This window comes from Austrofundulus limnaeus, unplaced genomic scaffold, assembly GCF_001266775.1.
Source record: "Austrofundulus limnaeus strain Quisiro unplaced genomic scaffold, Austrofundulus_limnaeus-1.0 Scaffold236, whole genome shotgun sequence".
NCBI lineage: Eukaryota > Metazoa > Chordata > Actinopteri > Cyprinodontiformes > Rivulidae > Austrofundulus > Austrofundulus limnaeus.
Genome location: NW_013952638.1, coordinates 156,317 through 169,931, shown reverse-complemented (window position 1 = coordinate 169,931; position 13,615 = coordinate 156,317). Strand labels below are relative to the sequence as shown.

General features: G+C 37.2%; 1 protein-coding gene across 1 annotated transcript in view; it reads left to right on the top strand.

Annotated features, from left to right (window-relative positions):
• Positions 1–4,307: 4,307 nt before the first annotated feature.
• LOC106525632 (uncharacterized) overlaps positions 4,308–13,615 on the top strand; it is a 10,147-nt gene continuing 839 nt past the window's right edge. Inside the window, exons 1-9 of the mRNA XM_014019929.1 lie at positions 4,308–4,341; positions 8,325–8,678; positions 9,843–9,947; positions 10,022–10,075; positions 11,773–11,814; positions 11,933–11,959; positions 12,107–12,289; positions 12,385–12,435; positions 12,534–12,593. Coding sequence (XP_013875383.1) covers positions 8,369–8,678; positions 9,843–9,947; positions 10,022–10,075; positions 11,773–11,814; positions 11,933–11,959; positions 12,107–12,289; positions 12,385–12,435; positions 12,534–12,593 — 832 coding nt within the window. The 5' untranslated portion in view covers positions 4,308–4,341; positions 8,325–8,368. The remainder of the gene's footprint in view (positions 4,342–8,324; positions 8,679–9,842; positions 9,948–10,021; positions 10,076–11,772; positions 11,815–11,932; positions 11,960–12,106; positions 12,290–12,384; positions 12,436–12,533; positions 12,594–13,615) is intronic.

Genomic DNA, 13,615 nt, shown 5'->3' with positions numbered 1-13,615 from the left:
TTATTTATTTTTGATTGGCGGCCCAGACAGAAATCCCCTCTTCCGGCCCACGCCCACAGAGGATGGTTGAATAACTCTCCTTTATTTATTCTGGTTCTGGTTCCATCTAAGATTATACATTAGTTGTTCCAAATAATTTTGTTAAATATTTTTTAGTGTTGCTGCACCTCTACACACAAAGGTCTCCAGCTTAGATTRAATCTTCTAACTGCAGCATCGTGACCTCCCCCTCAGAAAACACATCACCTTGTCTGTATTCACTGTGCTTTCTAAGATGTGCAAGTCACTCACGCTAAACATTTGAACACATTGTTTTTGCATTTAGCCCACATTTAAAAGGGACACATCAGGCAAAATCCACGTTTTTAGCTATTAAATGCATTTTGTTTTGCGCTTGGAATCTCTAGAAGTGCAGAAAGTTTGAATTTAGTCTCCCCTGGTGCTGCAAATATATATTTATATTATTATAATTGTTTGTGACAAAATTGGCAAATAGTAGAGTCTTACCAACTACAATTTAGTGGTCTTCATTCTCCTCTGGCTCCAACATGTGAGGCTGGATGGACAAGTTTTCCCATGTTGACATCTGTTACAGTTGAATAGTTCTGTTGCGCAATTTATTCATGTTCTGGTTCTGGTTCCATAGTTTTAATTAATTAGTAAAAAAATGTTTTGTGCCTTTATAGTCATAAACTCCTCTATCAAACTGGAAAGGACTGCTCTGGAAGCTGGAGGAGGTGGCGTATGATGAGCATTGTTTGGATTTAAAGAGACAGCCTCAAAACAAGTTGATCTGAGAAAAAAAGGTGAAAGGGGGGCTTGTGGAGTTACAGTAAGGAGGAATTCAGACCAAAGGATTGTACTTCTACTTTCTGTAGACCCAAACTGAATGATTTAAATGTGAAAAAGAAGAATTTAAAAGCATATGTCTCCTTTAAAAAGCTAACTTTACTGTATTGCTATTTAAAAAAACTGTAGTTTTGTTTTTGTCGTGGTATGAAAGCAGAAACACYTCGGAARAATGCCAGAAAAGTCTGCWTGTATAGTCATAAATAAATGATTTAATTCTGAGCAACAAACAAACAGGACTCAATCAGGAAGCCCTGTCAACTTGTCGCTGACACGTCAGCGGACACAGCCAATAATATACACCATGATAACATCATATGACATGCTTATAACCAATCACAGATCGCCTCATGAACTCTCCAGCCTATCACAGGGCTCCCAGCTCAAAGAGTTTCTTATCAAACAAGAGAGGTCAGTCCGTTGCCGAGTCCTGTTGTCTGGACAAACAGATTAACATTGATCATGTGACACAGATAATTAGTCCATAACATTTTCAAAATGAGTTCATGTTCTGAGCTGTGCTCTTACTGACATAGTAGAAATAAATGCTAAATTTTGGATTTGTTGCATAAACTAAAAAAGTCAAAAAAAAAAAGAGAGAATACATTCAAGTAACCTGTCTCATGTATTTGCTTATTTTTTATTGTTTGGCTCACACTAAGGCCCAAGTAAAAACCTTAAAATATCAGCGAGTCATGGTGGTYGAAATTTCATGATTTGGGGTTGTTTCACTGCCTGGTTGATTTATGAACTTGTTCTGGATTATTAAAGCAAATAGTTTTTGTGTAAAATGAGGTTAGATGACAAAAAAAGTAATCTCAGCTTAAAACGACTCAACAGGATAAAGGTTTCAGAAACAAACTGGTGTTTCTTGATAAAAATGGTGAATACCTGTTTGTGACAAAAMAGTTTTTATTTCTGACAACATATGACCTACAGGTTTTGATAATTGTTAATTATGACTATTTTTTGTGTGTGAGAGATTTTGCTCAAGTGGCTTATGTTGTCTTTGGTCTGCAACTGTAAGAATTATRAACACAATTAAATAATTAAAATTTGCGGAAAATGTTCATACGTGACTCGTCTTTTCACATTTAAATTAATAAGTCAAGTTTTCATCATCTCAAACTGATTTTTTAACATCATTAATATGGTTAAAGTCTCACATTTGGTGAAGTCGACTTGAACTTGGGACTCAAAGAAACTTTTAACGTCAAAAAATTCAAGCTGCTATGGCAGCAAGAAGTTCTTACAGAACTCAAAAGGGTCTGGACTTGATGCATAGAGAAGTGATTCTTGCAGGAGGCGTGGCCTCTGCTGAAGTTTAAAATGATTGGATCGAGGGTCTGGACTCTCGGCTATAGAGAAGCGATTCTTGCTGGAGGCGTGGCCTCTGCTGAAGTTTAAAATGATTGGATCAGTTGGCTGCGACGTATATCGCTGTGAAGGAGGCTAAGCTAAGAAGCTAACCGGAAATTGCGTGTGCTGTAAACAACCCTACTGAGAGGAGAAATATACCGAGCCGAACGAGACGACTGTAAATGAGAGCTGCTGCTTTGWCAGACAAATTTAWTTTAATTTYGAAGCCTTATCAACACGGACTGGCTTCATTCACTTCCTCCACTGCCGTATGTTAAACTAACTAGCAGAGACTGTGCAGAACATCGACGTCATTCAAAACTCCGCCTTCTGTTCTCTGATTGGCCCAGMTAAAATWAACTACAAGCAGACACTGCGCAGAAAATCGACCTTCTGTTCTCTGATTGGTTCGGCTAAAAATCTGCCAGCAAAATCCTTGTCAATGGGAGAAATGCCAGATGGAGCAGTGAAGGGAAACTAGAATTGAGTGGAGCTGCGTAGGATGGCAAGGGCCAGGCTAGAAGCAAACATGAATGACAATAGAAAACTCAACACAAAGATGAGAAACAAGAGACAAGACACATAATTCAAAGGGAAACTAATCAGTGAGAAATGACAACACCTGGGGAGGGACAACAAGGAACAGGAGAGAGAAACACTGACATGAAACGGAATCAGAGAAAACAACCAAAGAAAGGAAAAATCTAGAAAATKAACTTAAGGAACTAAATAACTAAAACAAAACACAGATCCTGACTTAATGTAGTATCTGAAACATCTGTAAACACTAAGGCAGCATTCAGAAGGAGTCTTCTGGTGGAGAAATATTTGTTTTTAATTTCCTCTTTTCTTTTTAATTGCTGTTAAAAAAATTCAACACCCACTGAAACTGAAAACTAAAGACGCTCTAAAAACTTATAGGATCAGGAAACGTGAGGATGCAGAAACACAAAACTGCAGTGATTCATGAGATTTATGTGGTTTCATGAGCAGAGGAGGAAAAAACGATTTGCACTTACCTATGACTGAGTAATATTTTTGTGTACTTGTCTTTACTTGAGTATTAAAAAAGTAACATATATTTTACTCTCAGTACATTTTTAGTGAAATTACTTCTGCTGCCTTTTCTTGTAGCTGAGTAAAATTCCATTACAGCGAGTAAGATTATTTTAGTAGCCTAGTGTCTATTTTTATCTCCTCAGTTTGCCACCGCAAATGGAAATTCAGAATTGCATTCACAGCTGGTGCTGTGTTACATTAAAAAATAGTATCTGACAGAAAATAAATACTGAAACATTTCAACACATTGTTGAAATAAACCAGTTCTTACAGCCTAGCAATAATAAACTTCTACAGAGGTTTGTTTTCACACAGTTTGAGGGACAGTTTCATCATATGAAACCTCTGAATGCATCAGTGTGCTTCAGCGTTTGTAACAAACAACCARGACAGAGTGGGCTGAAGGAAACGTGGGCTGTGCTGAAATGATTTCATCTCCTGCTTGAATTTTACAAAAAAAAATGTAATTTAAGAAGCCATATTTCATTTTTAAATACTTTTCTTATCAGTTTGTTCAAACACTTTATAAAATATAGCCTTTATTCTTTTAATCTGTCAGATTGCCTAACAGAGCGTGTTATTTTAAAAAGTTACAGAGGGCCGTGATGGATTGATAAAGTCATAGGTCATTCTTATATATTTTACCTGAAGAGCTGGTTACATTTACATACCTCTCTCTCTCTCTTTTCAAGGTCCCTCGCTCAGGAAATGTCAGCGAGCTTCAACAGGAAGTGGTGGGAGTGCGTTGTTCGGGCCTCGTTAACTTGATTCTCTAACTTTAAATCATAACGTTTGACTCCTGTGATGATAAAGTTTGACTTGATCGATATTCAGTCTAAAACATATTAAAAAATTCCAGTCTTTAAAGATTTTAAGCTTTCGTCCAAAGCGAGAGTCAGCTGGGATTATTACATAAACAAGTGAAGAAAGTGTGGTGGTCGTGTGGTTTTGTCCCATGATGCTCGGAGGTTAAATAGGCTCACCTTGTTGCTGTTCACACTGAAAGACTGACGATGAACGTCGACATGTGGGTTTTCTTTTTAGTCCCGTTGCTCATTTGTGTTTCGTCAAATGGTAAGTACTTTAAATAAATTAAAGTGTAAAAATATGAACTGCTGAGAGAAAAAAAGACATCTGTTTAACTCAATTATTGTGTGTGCGTTGTGTTTCTATAGTTTGAGTTTACTTTGTTTATTTTGGCTAGATTTCTTAGTTTACTGAACTTATTGTCTGACAATAGAAAAAGTACTAATCTAATGGTTTAACAATTTATTATGATCAAATTTCTAACAAGACATGGTGTGAATAGGCAAATAGGAGATTCCCATTAAAAAAAACATTATTTACAGTGGAAATTGCTGATATAATTCTGACCGAAATGATCTATAATGATTTATGGTTTATATTTCCTCAAACATTTAAACACTTATCAGCCACATAATTAGCTCCAGATGTTCAGCTGCCAGCTAACACAAATCAGCCAATCACACAACAGCAACTCAAAGCCTTAGGACATGCAGACGTGGTGAAGACGACTTGCTGAAGTTCAAACTCGGAACATAAAGGACATTGGTGTGGTTGATGGCATTTCAGAAACTGCTGATGTACTGSGGTTTTTACACAACCACTATCTAAAATTTAGAAACGGGCCTCGTGCAAGAACCGTTCGTACGCACAGATTTGTTCTTAAGTTGTGCGTACGAGTGATTTAGGAGAATTTGTGGCATTCACCAATGTTTTCATATTCTAAGATTTTTTTCAGATACGAACAAAATTTACGAGTGGTCCAGACCTGTCGTATATTTTACGAGCAGTCAGTCTGCTGTTATCCAGARGGGTTTTCTTCATTAATAACTTTATATTTCATTAGTTTGAAGATATTTTGAGTTGAAAATAAATTACACTCCATAATTATGTTGACAATAGGCTATTCTGCTTGAATTAGAGTTATAATTTTAAATGTAATAATTTAGAATAACAACATAAATTGTCCGTCCGGCCGGCTTATCCGGGATCGGGTCGCAGGGGCAGCAGGAGACCCCGCTCTCCCCAGCGACACTTTCCAGCTCGTCCTGGGGGGCTTCGAGATGTTCCCAGACCAGAGGGGATACATAATCCCTCCAGCGAGTCCTGGATTTTCTCCAAAGTGCCAGACTTATTTTGAAAACATTTTAAAATGCTTATTTCAGAACCGCAACTGAGACCACTTGAGACCGCGCGCGGGGGGTTCAGTGTGTGATGGTGCGGCTTCTGAATAACTGAAGATGATTTAACACAGTTGTTRATACTTTTAGCAGCTCTTTTTATTCCACAGCTGACCTGCTAAAAATGACAGATTTTCTTTTCTGGATCTCTTTTTTTGTCACTTCAGTAGAAAACAAAACCAAATATCAGTTTATTTAGTTTATTTATTTCTTCATCATCAGTGACTTTTTTTAAGTGAAGAGATAATAGAGACAGAGAGAAAAACAGAGAGAGAAGTAATTACAAAGATAGAAAGATTGAAATAGAGATTAGGATTATATTAAATATACACCAACAAAACACAGGACCACACACCCAACATCTGTCCTCTCACCTGAAAAATAAATGGATAAATACATGGAGGGCATATATAAAAATATACACATACCCATACATATATAAAGATATACATACATACATGCCTACATTCATAAATATTGTCAGTATATACACATAGACATYTATACACACTCAGTGACCAGTCAGAACCCCCCGGATCAGAACACCTGTTTGTGAGCAGTTGTGAACATGCGTGTATATACAAGATTTCTCCAATGGAATATTTAATAGTGACTGTGGAGGACCGAAGACCCAACCCCCAAGACACGAGGCAGACATAGGGAAGACCAGAGTCCAAGGGCCCGAGAGGGATCCCGAGCGCAGAGCCCCAAGGGGCACCCGCACAGGAAGATCTTTTCTGGATCTCTGACAGACGGACTTCAATCTCTGAACTCATAAAGTTCTTCTTTTTAGTTTTCGCTGTCATTTTTCATGAATGGACACTTCCTTGTATCTGAGGCAGGAAACACAGCCTTATATGATGTTTTTGGGGTGGTAATTATGCTAATCTCCTCTCGCGTGCACGAGCAGCTGGATAGGACAGGTGTAAATTACGCAGCTCATTTACACCCTTTTCCTGAAGATAGAAGAGTTTGTTGAATCTGACGTGACATGTTCGTACGAACCCTTTGTACGAACAAAAGTAAGAGAAATTTAGGATAAGAATACGAACATGTTCTTGCATGAGGCCCAATGGTCCAAAAACAGAGCAAACATCCAGAAAACGGCATTTGTGTGGACAAAAGTAAAGTCTTGTTAACGTCAGAGGAGGATGAGCCGACTGGTCTGAGAGGACAGAAAGAAAGACAACAAGAGCTCAATAAAGCCTCGTTATAAACAAAGATCTGCAGAGTACCATGTCTAAACACCAGAGTTGGGTAACTAGTTACATTTACTTGAGTAATTTTTCAAAAGAAAATACTTTTTGGTGTAGTTTTAGTAGACCATACTATTTACTTTATTTGAATAATGTTGTTATCAGTATTGTGACTCTTACTTGAGTAAAACTTTGGAATTCCCTATCCACGGTAATATCACCTGATGCAAGTATTAGTTTCATAAGTTTGATCATTTGTAGTTTGACTTGGAAAAGCTTTTCTTCTGCTGAATTTTGTTATTTTGGAATTATCTTATTTTTTGTATCAAATGTTCTTCATTTTAGTCTTTAAAAACAACATAATTTGCACATAACACATTTTTTGTCATTCTGGCACCATTTTATTATATAAAATGAAATGATTAGTTACTCAGTACTCAAGTTCCTCTTTACAAAATATATATATTTTTACTCTTAATTGAGTACAACTATTGGATACTCTACCCATCTATGCTGAACACAACACGGCCAACATGAACCAGGCGGTCTCCAGCCGCAGAGGACCACCCCAGCAGTCACTCCTCAGGTTGCCTGGCTGTTCTAAACTGTCCGTATGATGGACTTGTGACCTGTCCTGGGTGGACCTGCCTCTCACCCAGTCACCACCAAAGACAGGCACCAGCTTTCTTCAACCCTGACCAAGGTGTACAGAAAACTGACAGTTCAGGGAGCGTTAGACACTGTRTTCACATGGTTGGGCCTCCAAAACATCCCCGTCGTAATCTCACTTTTACACATGTGGACAAAGCTGTTGGTACCCGCCGTTTAATGAAGGAAAAACCCATAACAGTCACAGAAATAACTTGAATCGGACAAAAGTAATAATAAATAAAAAATACTATGAAAATGAACATGCTTGTCTATAATTTTCTTTCTAATCTCCTGAGAGAACTCTTCTCTTCCTCTGGTCCATGTTGAGTGTGGTCCACACCKTGTCACCAAACAGCCCAGTGAGTATCTGAAGCTCTGTATACAGGCCCACTGACTGATCACAAGATTATAGACACCTGCGATGATAATTAGTGACACACACCTTGATTTAACATGATCCCTTTGGTCACATTACTTTCAGGGGTACCATCATTTCTGTCCAGGCCTGTTTCTTGAGTCTTATTTTATTTATTTGTTTGTTTTTATTCTGTTGAAGCATGGTTTAAAAGCAATGTCTGACTTTCATTTGTTCATTTTCGTAGAATTTTTATTTTGTATTACTTTTGGCAGATTCTAGTTATTTCTGGGACCATTGTGGGTTTTCTTTCAACAGTTTTTTTTCCCACGTGTGTAATTGATAGATTTACCATTAAAGACAAAGACCTCAGAGAGAAAAATARTTAAACTTTTGACAAGAATCTTTTTTTTTTACATTAATCGGTGCTATCTCTGTTTCAGAGGTGTTGCTGTGGTCTTGTTTTTAGTGTTCTGTGTAACATTTTAAGATGAAATTTCTTAATAACCGAAGCAGAACGTGTAATTGTTGAGCTTTCGCGTGCGTGCGTGTGAGTGCGTGCATGTGCGTGGGTGTGTGTGTTGGTGAAGTGGCTCAGTTATGTTCCTTTAACTTCTTTCTGGAATTTTCCTGTGTATTCTTCCTGTTTAGGCCAGCAGACGCCTGTCCAACCTCTTCGGAAGGATTCCTGTAAAATGTACACAATCACGGCTTCACTCGGTTCTTCTGCGCTCTTACCGTGCATCTTTTCAACAACCGGTCTCTCAAATGTCACCTGGGCTCAGGTGGCTGACGACCTGACCCGGGATGTGGTCAAGCTGGCATCTAACGGGCGAGTTCAGTTCTTCGAGCACAGACAGGATCGAGTGAAAGTCTTTCCAAACCAGGCCTCAGTGGGGAACTTCTCCATCTCCATCACTGAGCTGAATACGTTTGATCTGGGGTCTTACACCTGCAAGGAGGGGAAGAACTGTGTTGAAGTGGAGCTGCAAGAAAAAAACAAAGGTTTGCATCCATTAATTTAAAGGTTTCTAGTTACACAGWGAAGAGCTGCATTTAGCTTACAGGTAACATTTAAAGATGAAACCAAAATATTTACATAAAATAACAAATTCCTTRAGCAAAACTAATATTCAACTTTAAAACTAAAAAATTGAAACAAACAAAGCAGAAGTTCACAATAATAGACTTATTTTTAGTGATATCGGCTTCCAAAATAAATTAAATTAGGTGTTTGGTAAACCTCCCTTCATTAAACATGATAATACTYATCACTTCGGGGTCTGAGTTGATGCCCTGGTAAGCCTTTTTGGAAACTCCATCCTTGTTTTCAGATATTGTTGTATTCACTTTAAACARCTAAAATAGTTATTTCAAAGTAAAAACATTTTATTAGATTAAAAAGTAAACTTTGACTAATCACTGGCAACATTTTCTTAACAAAAATCATCTTTTTATTACCTAATGCAATAAAATCCACCTGTTTCTGCCTCTTAAATCCTGTTAGTAAAAATATTTTTGATAAACCAACCATAATATAGCTTATATTTATAAGTACATCAGTGCCAAGGTTTTGTGAATTGTTTTWACAACTTATCTTTGTCACTTATTTTCTATTTGAGTGTGAAATAGATGTTCTAAACTCGTTTCAATATGTTTCCTTTCAGGTGAGCAGTTTGATGAAGCTCTTTGTGAAACAAACACACTCAGAGCTCCTCTTGGCTCCTCTGTACTCTTACCATGCAACTTTTCAATAAACCCTGCTAACCGGGTGACCTGGACTCACTTAAATAATCCAGCCCCGATGGTCCGACTCTCGTCTAACGGGCGAGTTCAGTTCCTCGACCCCAAACACGGCCGAGTCAAGGCCTTRCCAAACCAGGCCTCAGTGGGGAACTTCTCCATCGGCATGGATGAGCTAAAAGACTCAGATCTGGGAACGTACCACTGCAGAAAGAGGAATAAATGTTTTCAAGTGGATTTGCTTGATGATAAACGTATGTGTGGCTCTGGTTTCTGGGTTTTGTTGAAAGAAAGCAGCAGCCTGTGCAGAGGCATGCAGCTTCTTCCTTTTGAAGGTCTCAGACCTCAAAGTTCCAAAGCCTGACAGACAGTAAGCTACTGTTTCCTGTAAAACACGACTTTCTAAAACCACAACTTGCTGTGCAGGTACGCTAGATGAGAGTGCATGGCTACTGATTTACTTCTGTGTTGGAGTGGCTGTCCTCATTCTGCTCGGTTGTGTTGGTTATTACTGCTGGGTGAAATGTCCAGGTGAGCATCTGCGCCTGTTTAAGCTTTATTTCTAAACAGATAAGATTTTTAACCGACTGTATGCTTCTTTTCAGGCCTGTGGAGCAAAAGAAAACAGGATAAGACTGAAGGCAGTGAAAATTTTGAAGGTAAACACATATTGGAGATATAATTTCAGAATAACAATTTTTTCTGTGCACACATTTTTGTCAAACATACATTGAAAAATGCAACTTCTGCCTACAATTACTTGAACCCAAATAAATGATCTCTTCTTTCATTATGATCAATAAACACTTTAAACAAAATTTTAAAGAATAGGCAGCTTTAGTACATGGTATATAGATAAATGTATGGAAAGTAACATTTCTGTGGAAAGGTTATGAACAATTAACATCTTACCTGCTGCACATAGTTCTTTAAATGACCTCAGTTTGAGAAATCAGTCTAAGTGGGCCCAAGACCAGAGGCAGTTTTAACAATATCTGTTTCAAAAGTTTCACAACATTTCATGAGAATGATTTCTTTAAATAAATGCTGTTAAATGTTTGATTATTATTTGTTTACATTGACTTTTTTAGGTTTTTTGCAAGAAGTAAAATAGTAAAAAAAGGAACAAAATTGTAGCTAAAAACTAAAAATAATAGAATGGTAACTAAATAAATAGCTAAGAGTAGTAGCAAAAAGTAGTAGAACAGTGAATAATTGGGAATTTTTCTGGTATACTGGACAGATCAGTAACTCTCAGTGGTGGGCACCAGCCCGCTAAAGCGCAAATCCATTAATTGCGGACCTAAATATTTCATTTGCGCTTTAGCGGTCTTACTAATTTTTTTAGTTCATAAGCGAATTTTATTTTACTTCACAATTGGAGTTCCTTTTAAAAAAAATAATAAAGTTTAAACGTTGGAGCTCAAAAGCAATCGGCCAACAATGTTAGAGACTCAGAAATGATTTAGATGTTATGCTGGTGAAGACTGACATCTAGTGGTCAACTGGAGCAACAACATGGAAAATGTCCTAATCCAGGTGGACAAAAATCAAAAAGAAAAAATAACTAGGTCCTCTGGATGGCTTCTTCTTTAGTGAAACGTTTCATCTCTCCTCCAAGAGACTTCTTCAGTCTGATGAGTTTCAGGTGAACTGGAAAACTTTAAAATCCAATGGAAACATGAACAACTTTAAAATTCTTATTTTGAATGGAAGATACTAGTTTCCTGTTCCCCGTGCTTTCGTTTCCCGTCAGTCCATCATGTACCCAGAATGCATCGCTTCAGTTTTCCAATAAACAGTTTTAAAATTACTTTATTGATGCTTCTTTAATGAAAAATCTACAACAAACAAAAGAAAAAGACAAAGCAGCCGAACTATTCTCATCAACTTTTTAAAGAATCAGCCAAACTAGCAATCCTCAACAACTTTTTAATTTTTACACCAGGAGCTAAAGGTCTGTTTCAGGAAATCACATCCCCTGCAATCGGCGATTGTAGAATTAAGTTGTAAAAGAGTTCATACACTGCTAGTTGGCAGTGTTGTGAATATACATATTGTACATGAATTGTCAGCTAGTGTCAAATTGAACTTGCATTTTAAAATTAGTTTCCACTAGTTTTTCTACGGCATAAGCGGTTTTGAAGTTGCAGACCTAAATAGTTTTGCTAAATGCTTTTGAAACTGCGGAGCTAATTTTTGGATTAGCACTGCCCACCACTGGTGACTCTAAATAATAATAATAATAATAATAATAATAATAATAATAATAATAATAATAATAATAATAATAATAATAATAATAATAATAATAATAATGAATTCATTTATTATAAACTAACTTGTCTTTCTGCAGGTGCCAGTGCTCCACCTCAAGAAGCTCACCAATCTCAGATGGGTAATTTTATGTCAAGGTTTATTTTTAATAATTAATATCTGAACTGAGTGTTTTTGTTTTGTTCTGTGGTTTAACAGATTTAAATGTCACTAAATCWGTCTGCTTCTCTCTTCTGAAGGTGTAGATAATAATAGACAGTTTTACGGTGAGTTAACAGGCCTCTGTTTCCTCTTCATTTTAACCACTTTTAGGGAATGTGACTTCATCTGGTCAGAAAGAAAGTCTCTGCAGGAAGTTTTCACCCACACATAACAACAGCCACATGTTTTTATTCAATCTTTTTTGCTAGCAGAAAATGATATTGAGTACCTACCAGACAGGAACCCAGTCAGTAACCACAGCGGTCCAGCAGGAGACCCGCAGCATCAGGACCAGACTCAGCCCCATCAAAGCAACGTTGGGATTTATCCAAACCTGAATGAGTTCAGGTTTCAAAGGGTGGAAAGTCGCAGAACACGACAACGATTTCACATAGGTGCTTTAAAAAAAACAGTGTATTTACAGTTGTTTTTGTTATTGCTGACTTCAACATTAAAACAGATGGTCTAACTGTCGTCACACACCTTTCAGAGCTCTTCAGCAGGTTACGACAAGCCAGTTTCAATCGACGACATTTCTATGGTAATGTGAAAACCCTTGAGTATATTTCATGCTTTTGATTTGGTCTGGTGTGACCCCCGTCTCTCTCTCTCTTTTTTTTTTTTTTATTTATTTCACAGTCAACCAACATGAGATAAACAGGCATCAAGCCATGGTGGCTCAAACCCAGAAGCAAAAAGGTAAGTGACTGATTTCACTGATTGTGGATTTGATTATCTAAGTAATCAGAAAACAAAATACGACACCATTTTCTGATGTTGTYTAAAACCAGACTTAATGGACTGTAAATCTCACAAACCCAGATTTTTTTCTACAATGGAGCATAGTAAATATATTTAATGGTTCAACTAAAAAGCTGTACATCTTTCAGGAGGAAAAAGGGTAATTTAAGATACTGAGGCAACAATGCATCACAGAAAAACAGACAGGAGCAACAAAAGGCTGGAAAAGAAAGTGGTATATTAGAAACAGTTGGAAGAATATTTCATCGTGAATAAAGTCAAAAGGGCATAAAAAGAAGCATTTTAGAGAAGTATGTGTATGTATATGTGAACACAATGTAGAAATACCAGGTCTCTGGACCAAAGCTCGTTTAAAATGAACTGAGACCAACATAGAAACCTACCACAGACCACTCATCATGTCATCAGTAAACAGTTTTTAAAAAAAATTGCTTCTCTGATGGTATGGAGGGGATTTAGTGCACGTGGCATGGGCAGCTTACACGTCTGGAAAGGAACAAACAATGCAGTAAACTCCATACAGGCAGCTCTGGCTCTAGCCAATTTGAGGCTCTAAGCAAGACTTCAGGTGGTGAGCCATGTACAGTTTTCAAAATCTCAATACCCATTTACATTTACAAACAAAATTAAATAGTTTTGTATTTGATATTTTTTATCTTTAGAAACCAGGTTGTCTACTTCATACCTGCCAACATCTGCTGASAGTAATGAAGAACACCTGTTTATGTATTATGTACACACTGAGCACCTGTAGTCAGTCTTGACTGCATCTTATGATTGTTTTATCATGAAATATCCTCTGTACCATATAACCCCTCATGTACTGACAAAGCAGGCTGAGAAACTCAGAACAAGTAACCTGCATAAACTTGAGTATTCAGCGATTATTTTGCAGACTAAACTAGCAATACTCTGATAAAAGTAAATATATATATATGTGTGTGTGTGTGTGTGTGTGT